At 40.9% G+C, this 10,256-nt stretch overlaps 1 protein-coding gene and 1 long non-coding RNA gene across 3 annotated transcripts in view; one reads left to right on the top strand and one right to left on the bottom strand.

The window, feature by feature from the left end:
* Positions 1-1,118: 1,118 nt before the first annotated feature.
* Positions 1,119-10,256, top strand: part of USP50 (ubiquitin specific peptidase 50) — a 78,550-nt gene continuing 69,412 nt past the window's right edge. Inside the window, exons 1-3 of one of the 2 annotated variants that reach the window (XM_077263673.1) lie at positions 1,119-1,314; positions 2,607-2,786; positions 9,127-9,322. In XM_077263673.1, the coding sequence (XP_077119788.1) occupies positions 1,274-1,314; positions 2,607-2,786; positions 9,127-9,322 (417 nt within the window). In that variant the 5' untranslated portion in view covers positions 1,119-1,273. The remainder of the gene's footprint in view (positions 1,315-2,606; positions 2,787-9,126; positions 9,323-10,256) is intronic. The other variant, XM_077263674.1, reaches the window with a different exon arrangement.
* Positions 1,943-4,244, bottom strand: LOC143775489 (uncharacterized). Its single transcript, XR_013215656.1, has 3 exons — positions 4,161-4,244; positions 3,723-3,844; positions 1,943-2,127 (listed from the first exon to the last, which is right to left on the bottom strand). It is a non-coding gene; the product is annotated as an uncharacterized LOC143775489 (long non-coding RNA).

Raw genomic sequence — 10,256 nt, 5'->3', positions numbered from 1 at the left:
GGAGGCACCTAGGGAAATGCCAGCAGATCAGAACAGATTGAGTAGCAGGGCAGTCAATCAAAATGCTAACAGACCAGAATGCCCCAGGATCGGATTGGAGGACTGGGCTGTCACTCACAAAACTGACAGTCCAGCACACTCCAGATTCCATAGGGTGACTGAGCTGTCACTCACAGCATTTCCAAGCCACAGTCAGTTATGAAACCGTGACAACTTGGACTTGCATCTCTCCCCACGCACACAAATCAAGGCTGATTGTCTTTCATGGGACAAGTTGTAGTTTTGAAAGACACCATTTATTTTTCCATTCCTTCTACTAGAAAACGAAAAAGTATGATGAAATGGTGAAAAAATGCTATTTCACCATTATTTTTTGGCTTTTGTTTTTACGGCTTTCATTTGTGGTTAAAATGACCAGGAAACAGGATTGCACGCTGTCACTATTCGGCAGTGTATAATCACATAGTATATTGGCCACATAGCATATTTGTGCACCTGTACATCAATTTAATACTAAAGGTGTGTGGTCCCTATTTTATTTTTGTAATACACATATAGGAATGTGACCCCCTTTAGGGCTCAGCACCGTTATCTACACATCCTTCCCAGACAAGGTTTTACTTGTGAGCTATGCCTGGCTTTCTCTCACTTCACCTTTCAGGTTTTGCCTGGTTAGTTGTTTTGGCACATGGAGAGGTAGGACATTAGTGATAGCGACCATCAATATTAAAGATACACCTTGATATGGTTGGATGGCTTTTGCGCTCTTTGATCAAAAAGAGGTAACTAAGCACCTTACATTTTAACGTTTATATTGGAGTTCATGCATTATTTAATCGCAGTGTGCTGACACATCATCTATATACATGTTTGTATATTGTGCACCAGTACATTAAGTTGATAGTAAAGGTGTGCGGGCCATATCATTGTTTTATTTTGTAGTTGCATAGAGTCACAACAGACTTTGCTTGTGAGAATGGACAGACCCTTTAAATCAAAGCCATAAATACATTCAGACCCAAGACCAGTATCAGACCAGCAAAATAAAAATATAGTATTGACCTCTTCAAACTCTCAATCACGCACTGGTGCTCTGATAGTCCCCTATAGCCTTTACATATAGTATCATTGCTTTCGGAATTCTCTTTGTGATGTAATACTGACTCTGGAGCTTTCCCTTTATGAGCTGTAAGACCCCAGTACCCAATGACATGGAGAAGTGATCGACCATAATATACTTCTAGCAGGCCACGTTCAGGAAATCAGTCAATGAATGGATGGAAATGAAATGCAAAATAAACCATATTCTGAAATGTAAGTTTCATAAATCCATACTCGTAGGATTTATACATCAGTATGCTTTTTGTGTTACAGATTTTTTAGCAAAGTTTATATTTATTTGCCACTATATTAAAAATATATCAGTAAAGATCACAAGTGGGGGGCACCTCATGTGTTTAATGGGATCCAAAATTTCAATAAAGCATCTTCTACAGTATATAACTTCACTGTCATTTAGCAATGTTTCCAGATAGAAGAGCGAATGTACAGAGCTGTTAGCGAAAGGCTACGGTCAGTAGAATCTCTCATCCGAGAGAATTCTGTAACTGACACTGGGATCAGTGTCTGATCAGCATCAGCTTAGTGTGATCCCATTCTCTCAGATGACAGAATCATAGTAGACTATGAGGAGAAGATAGAAAACTATATCTTTCCATCTTCTCCATTTTGTGAGTCTGTGGAAATCGGAATACACTCAGATGTCATCCGAGTGCAGTCTGATGTTTTCCACGCACCCATAGACCTGAATCGGTGAGTCTCAACTGATTTCAAACTGATTCTGTTAGTGGAAAAAGATCATGCATTAGCTCTGCCCCATTGTCCAATAAAACTCCTCTTATTTATGCACTAGTGTGGGCGAGCCACCATGAGGATAACATATACCTTATGTGAGAAAAGCATGTATTTTTTGACATATGCTTAACATATCTCAAGAGATAGCTGGTATTGTATAGTTATGTATTGTCAAGAGACAGGATCTTGAAAAAGGATACTTTTATTTCAATTAAATTCAATGACAATATCAATGTATATGACTGCATGCCTGCACAGCATATTTGGATCGGCCTAAAGATAAAAAAAAAAAACATACCAAATTAGCCAACTTTTATAAATCCATCTGACAGTAGATGTAAGTAAGTGTCTTCTGTGCATAATTCTAGGCCTCATTCACACTTCCGTGCTTGACTTTGTGCATGAATAAATGGTACCAGTGTCATCTCTGTGTCCATTTCTACCATGAGTGAGTCCTCAGTGTTTTGGAGCAGTGTGTCATAAGTGTTTTGTCCGTGTGTCCGTTTTCACCATCAGTGTCAGTTTTTTACCAAAGACACAAAGTGCATGAAAAACACGGACACATGAACAGACCTATAGATTATAATGGACACATGTTGTATCCGTGAAAAAAATGGATACAACATGTATGTGGAACACGGAGGTGTGAATGAGGCCTTATTGCAACTTTCTGTTGCTTCACTACCGCACACTATGACTTGAAAAATCCAATAATACAGAACTTACTAACTTTTTCCTTTTTTTTACTACAGTGAAGCTGGAGCAACTGCCTCCGATTATGGCATCTCTACACACAGAAAAAGAAATGGACTGACTGGCCTGCGTAATTTAGGAAATACTTGTTACATGAACGCAGTCGTGCAGTGTCTGAGCTGCACCACAACACTCGTCGAATATTTCTTCTCTCATCAGTTTGAGAAGTTTGTCACTAGGTAACATTCATTTATAGCTGATACTTGTGAATTCAGTGGGATCTAATAACCAGCTCTAAAAATTAATAATCCAAATTATAATCAATTCAATAAGATGGATGGCGTGGAAGATGGGAGTGTGGGAGAGTCCCACGCGTATTGTTGCGGTGCAGCTTCGTCAGGGGAATGGCTTCCTGCCACATTATGTGACCCCCCTTCTTTGGACAATTGTTTTATCTTTCTCAGACACCGAGCTTACACCTGAGGGGACGCCCACATTCCAGGGTCCATGGTATGTGCACTCAGCCAACTATATTGACTTGATTGTTATTTTATTATTTATGGCTGGATTGTTATGACCTTATGATAACTTTTTGGTGTTTGGTTACATTATTCATGCATATTGCACTTCCATTATGAGTGCCTATGTTGCTATGGTATCATGTCCTAGGGTCACAGATGTATTATTGTACATGGATGGGGGTATTATCATTGTTGTTTTTAAATGTTTTTAATCATGCTTGTGCTTTGGTGATAATGAGGCTATTTGTATTGACAACATCCAACTGATTCAGTGTGACTCCTTCACGGGTGCCACATTAGTGTGCGGAAGTAAGGCATGGAAATCTACTTCCATATTATGCAAGGAAAACGTGATGGAGATTGCAACTAAAGGAATTTGATATAGTGCTGGAAGATGCACACCTAGGTCAGAAGCTACTCAACAAGCTACTGAAGAAAAGCCTATGGTGACCTGAGAATGATCAATGCTCATGACACACCAGAATCAAAGCCACAAGGTCATCTTGGCGCTGATGTCAAAAGCTGAAGTGCAGAGATATTATAAAGTTCAGAACTTGGAATGTATGAACCAGGAACCAAGGCAAATTCGACATCAAAGCTGAAATGGACAGAACAGAACTACTAAACAACTTGTATATATTCACAGGGCCTCACCTGTACTGTCACAAAGCCATGCTCCAGTTCAGTCTTCTCTCCCGCCACTGGTGCAGACTTCTCTGGGTCCTCTTCAGCATCTTCCATCTTCCATCTCTGACGTCTTTTGGCACCAGAAGATGCTGAAGATGACAATGTGAAGACAACACTGGTGAACGGACTGTAGAATATAGGATAAGGCTGGGTATTATTTTTTAACCTCTTCTTGGAAATTTTAAATACAGCAAAAATGTGACCGGCCAGGCACCATTTAGCTGCATTCGCGCAAATCGAATTACAAACATATTCTACTTTTGTTCAATTCAAATATTTTGTGAAATTTGAGGCAAATTCAAATCACCTTATTGCAATTCGCCATCTTAAAGAGATTGTCCACTACCCTGCCATCTCCTTCTCAATCACTATGTTATCCCATCATAAAATAACACCTATAATCACCTCTGCTCTGTTCCAGCAGAGTCAGAACTGGTTCTCTCGGATCTTGCAGCACTGGCTCTGACCTCCTTCAGATATGTGGCTGCTCCCTCACTTCCTGCAGATATCTGAATTATCTGAGGGTGGGGAGAGTGAAGCACCCCTGATTGGCTGTAGGGCTTATGTGACATATGATTGTCACACAAGCCCTGCGAGAGCCAGCGCCCGACATCACTGCAACGTCACCAACACTGGAGGTGATTGAGAAGGGGTTGTCCGAGTAGTGTACAACTCCTTTATGTCGTAACCAGTTTGATTACATATGACTTGCTTGTTGCAGAAACTTACAGGTCTGAACGCTACCCCATTCACTTGCACTGTGCAGCAATGTAGCAGCAGCATATACCAATCTTTGTAACAGACAAAATCACCATCTATCCCCAACCTAAAGGGTATTGATAAAAATTCCTCCAAATGATATTATAATACCGCAACACAAATAAACATGTTTAAAACCACAAAGAGGAAGAAAGATCGTGCAAACATATTATTCAAGATATATGTAAATATCACTAAATTTCAGTGAGAGATCCAAATTTATAATGTAATACAAAAATATTAATACATTAATAAAACTTTTTTTTGTCACTGTGCCTCAAAAAAAAGTAGAGCCCTGAGTTCCACATAGCACGTCTGAGCCAACGTTGAACTAACACTGGTATGTTATATAACTGTATGTGCACCAGGTCCCCGACATGCCTCCATATTGGAACTAACCCCTTTTATGAGTGGAGAATTTTAATATAAAAGCAAGACAGCTGTAGGTCACTCAAATTCTCAAGGTACCTTCACATTAAGCGACGCTGCAGCGATAGCGACAACGATGCCGATCGCTGCAGCGTCGCTGTTTGATCGCTGGAGAGCTGTCACACAGACCGCTCTCCAGCGACCAACGATGCCGAGGTCCCCGGGTAACCAGGGTAAACATCGGGTTACTAAGCGCAGGGCCGCGCTTAGTAACCCGATGTTTACCCTGGTTACCAGCGTAAAATGTAAAAGAAACAAACAGTACATACTTACATTCACGTCCTCCGGCGTCCGCTTCCTGCACTGACTGAGCGCCGGCCCTAACAGCAGAGCGGTGACGTCACCGCTGTGCTGTACTTTCACTTTCACTTTACGGTGCTCAGTCAGTGTGGGAAGCGGACGCCGGGGGACGCGAAGGTGAGTATGTACTGTTTGTTTATTTTACATTTTACACTGGTAACCAGGGTAAACATCGGGTTACTAAGCGCGGCCCTGCGCTTAGTAACCCGATGTTTACCCTGGTTACCAGTTTAAAACATCGCTGGTATCGTTGCTTTTGGTGTCAAACACGACGATACACGCCGGTCTGACGACCAAATAAAGTTCTGAACTTTGTTCAACGACCAGCGATATCACAGCAGGATCCTGATCGCTGCTGCGTGTCAAACTAAACGATATCGCTATCCAGGACGCTGCAACGTCACGGATCGCTAGCGATATCGTTTAGTGTGAAGGTACCTTTAGAGGATGCATTACAAATCTGTCAGCAAGATAAAAGCTACAGATCACACCATGCTGACAATAAAGCTGCAGGAGCAGAACGTCACCTGCCAGCCTGCGTCTGCTCACAGGGTGCACAGAATGACAAACGCAGTAATTTAGGGATCTGCTGTGCATGCAGTTCTATAATATTCCAGTGTAGAATTTACCATTTTATGCAACGATAAAACAAGTCAAATCTCTATGTGAACATCTGTAATACAGTTTCCTGTGAAAGTATTTGGCTCCCTGGAACTTTTCAACCTTTTCCCACATATGCTTCAAACATAAAGATACCAAATGTAAATTTTAGGTGAAGAATCAACAACAAGTGGAACACAATTGTGAAGTTGAAAGAAATGTATTGGTTATTTTAAATTTTTGTGAAAATTCAAAAACTGAAGAGTGGGGTGTGCAATATTATTCGGCCCCTTTAACTTAATACTTTGTTGCGCCACCTTTTGCTGCGATTACAGCTGCTAGTCGCTTGGGGTATGTCTGTATCAGTTTTGTACATCCAGAGACTGAAATTCTTGCCCATTCTTCCTTGGCAAACAGCTCGAGCTCAGTGAGGTGTGATGGAGATCATTTGTGAACAGCAGTTTTCAGCTCTTTCCACAGATTCTCGATTGGATTGAGGTGTGGACTTTGGCTTGGCCATTCTAACACCTGGATACGTTTATTTGTGAACCATTCCATTGTAGATTTTGCTTTATGTTTGGGATCATTGTCTTGTTGGAAGACAAATCTCTGTGAAAGTCTCAGGTCTTTTGCAGACTCCAACAGGTTTTCTTCAAGAATGGTCCTGTATTTGGCTCCATCCATCTTCCCATCAATTTTAACCATCTTCCCTGTCCCTGATGAAGAAAAGCAAGCCCAAACCATGATGCTGCCACCACCATGTTTGACAGTGGGGATGGTGTGTTCAGGGTGATAAGCTGTGTTGCCTTTACGCCAAACATATCATTTGCCATTGTTGCCAAAAAGTTTGATTTTGGTTTCATCTGACCAGAACACCTTCTTCCACATGTTTGGTGTGTCTACCAGGTTGCTTGTTGCAAACTTTAAACCACTTTTTATGGATATCTTTGATAAATGGCTTTCTTCTTGCCACTCTTCCATAAAGGCCAGATTTGTGCAGTGTACGACTGATTGTTGTCCTATGGACAGACTGTCCCACCTCAGCTGTAGATCTCTGCAGTTCATCCAGAGTGATCATGGGCCTCTTGGCTGCATCTCTGATCAGTCTTCTCCTTGTTTGAGATAAAAGTTTAGAGGGACGGCCGGATCTTGGTAGATTTGCAGTGGTATGATATTTCTTCCATTTCAATATGATCGCTTGCACAGTGCTCCTTGGGATGTTTAAAGTTTTGGAAATCATTTTGTATCCAAATCCGACTTTAAACTTCTCCACAACAGTATCAAGGACCTGCCTGTTGTGTTCCTTGGTCTTCATGATGCTCTCTGTGCTTCAAACAGAACCCTGAGACTATCACAGAGCAGGTGCATTTATACTGAGACTTGATTACACACAGGTGGATTATATTTATCATCATTAGGCATTTAGGACAACATTGGATCATTCAGAGATCCACAATGAACTTCTGGAGTGAGTTTGCTGCACTGAAAGGGGCCGAATAATATTGCACGTCCCACTTTTCAGTTTTTGAATTTCCACAGAAATTTAAAATAACCAATAAATTTCATTCAACTTCACAATTGTGTTCCACTTGTTGTTGATTCTTCACCACAAATTTACATTTGGTATCTTTATGTTTGAAGCATGATATGTGGGAAAAGGTTGGAAAGTTCCAGGGAGCCAAATTCTTTCACAAGGCACTGTACATCAAACGTATTACAGAAATAAAGCACAGTAAAGAGCACCGCACTATTCTGCATTGTGTGAACTAGGCCCCTTTCCATAAGCGTATTGTACACATCATCAATATGGATGTAGAATACAGTGGTATAATGAAACAGGATGCATCAGTATTCCATCAGTTTTGCAGCTGTATTTTAATTCATTGCTATTTTTTCCTATTTTTGCCCAATAGAAAACAATAGCAATACATGCAAATAATGATGCAAATACTGATAGAATACTACTGAAATACTAATGTGTCTTTATTTTAAGCACTCTCTATAGACTTTAAGGTTTATTCTATCCATAAAATAGCTATGCTGTGTTTTTGAAAAAGGAACATAAAAAAGTCCATGTGAATATCCCTATTGGTTTACATTAGCACCTTATTTCAATCAATATAAAATAAATGAATTATGGATGACAAATATGCTAGTGTGAAAGGCATGAGGTAGTTTTCACAACAGATTAATATGGCTGATTTGTGCACCAGTACTGCAAGTCCCATCCTGTCCACTAATGTAATGACCAGAAAAAACAACACCACCACTCCCAATCTTCTGGAGCTGTCAGTTTTAGTGATGAGACCCATAATCGGGTGAGGAGTACCAGGTGTAAAACGCACCCATATTGCAGGTGGATAAAGCTAGTCTCAGGATGAGGGCTCGTGCACAAGACCAATTTTCTTGTACAAGTTCTTTCTGTAGTTTTCACAGAAAGCACTCATAACTATGATATTCCATGAGGCTGTGCACGTCCAATTTTTTTTTTCCGGACCCAAAAATTGGCAGTGTAATTCTATGGGTCTGTGAAAAAAAGTCAGACTGCACTCGAATGTCCAATTTTCATGGACTGTCAGAAAAGAGAAAGTGGAGAAACTTTTTTGTTCTCTTGACATATGAGAAAAACTGATGCCAAAATCTGATCAGAAAAATTCATGAATTTTTCACATATGTGGAGACATCGGTCATGTGAACCTAACCGTTGAGCTATAAGGCCGGTTTCACACGTCAGTGGCTCCAGTACGTGTAGTGACAGTTTCCTCACGTACCGGAGACACTGACTCACGTAGACACATTAAAATAAATGTGTCTCTGCAGATGTCAGCGTGTTTTCACGGACCGTGTGTCCGTTTGAAAAACACGGAGACATGTCAGTGTTCGTGGGAGCGCACGGATCACAGGGACCCATTAAAGTCAATTGGTGCGTGTAAACACGTACCGCACAACGATGCCGTCCGTGTGCTGTCTGTGTGCTGTCCCGTGTGTTTTTTTTTAAAGTCATAGGGTTAAAATTGAAACAAATTGTTTCAATACACGGACAGCACACGGACGATAAACATGGACACATGGATAGCATACGGATGACACACGGATGGCCTACTTGCACACATGGAAACACGGATAGCTCCGGGACCGTTTCTTCCAGTACCGGAAATATCTGGACATGTGAGACTGGCCTTATATGACATGTGAATTAGTCAATATCTAAAAGTCTCTCTACACAAAACAAAACATTTCATAGTATATTTCTGACTACTCTATATTTATGGCTCTTTCACAGAGAGAAAAAAGAAATGGTGAATGCATTTGCTAACCTAATGGCAAACATGTGGTTTGGGAAAGACCAGTATGTGTCACCAGAAGATTTCTTGGCTGTAATGTATAAAGTCCATCCCCCTTTTGGGAAGCGCGCTCAACAGGATGCTCAGGAATTATTGATTTACACCCTCAATGCATTACATGAGGACCTAACAAATGTAAGTAAAGTGAACCCATCAGAGATGTAGCTAAGGGGGAGGGTAAGGTGGCAGTTTTACAAAATAATCCTTTAAATGTTTATATAGAGCATCATGGTGCTACACAATATTTTTTTTTTTAAAGGGGGAGAAGCATTACATACGTTTTGTCATGGGGATACTGTGGCAGAAAGGAACCAGAAGATCATAGTGTCTGGTCAAACAAAATCCTGCACTGACTAAAACTGCTTCACCATCCTATTAAACAGTGCAGTTTTTTTTCCTTGCTGTGTCATTGCAAGGGTTAATCAGTTCAGTTGATCTCCTGGAGCTCTCCATCCTGAATTGTCTCAGCTGTTCTGAGTTAGCCACTCTCCTCTGGTATATATGCTCATCACTGGCACTTGGGAAATGCCAGTGATAGTTCTATTCCTATTTCCTAGATAGATGTTGGAGGTAAATTCAGTGTTTGGAGTAGGCAGTTGAAGAGCTGTTCAGGAGATTTCTGCTTGGAACTGGTTTGCATGCTTATCCTCATCCTCTCTTATTTGGTTTCACATACCTATCCCTCCCCTGTGTTCCACTCTGTTGTTTTGTGGGTATATTTTTATGATTGTAGTTTTCTTTCATCCCTATCTGTCGACACTTGTCTGTCTGGTTAGAGTAATCCCATACACTTCAGCCTCACCCCTGGGTGAGGGAGGGAACAGATAAAGTTTAAGATATGAGCACAGCAAGGTACATGACCGCGGTATCTCTATCCTCTGGGGTAATCGGGGAGACAGGGATAGACTAGGGCGTCCCCTAATTTGAGGGATCAAGTAGGCGCCCACCGTCCCTATGAACGTGACATGTTTGTTCCCTATTATAGTCAATGCAAGAAAAAGGCATACTGCATTTTTCATTTAATCTAGTTTTTCTCTGTGTGTTTAAATATGGTAGAGCACTCAATTAG

The sequence above is a fragment of the Ranitomeya variabilis genome, chromosome 5 (assembly GCF_051348905.1).
Source record: "Ranitomeya variabilis isolate aRanVar5 chromosome 5, aRanVar5.hap1, whole genome shotgun sequence".
In the NCBI taxonomy this organism is placed as follows: Eukaryota; Metazoa; Chordata; class Amphibia; order Anura; family Dendrobatidae; genus Ranitomeya; species Ranitomeya variabilis.
The sequence above is the reverse complement of the archived record's forward strand: the minus strand, read 5'-3'. Positions and strand labels throughout refer to the sequence as shown.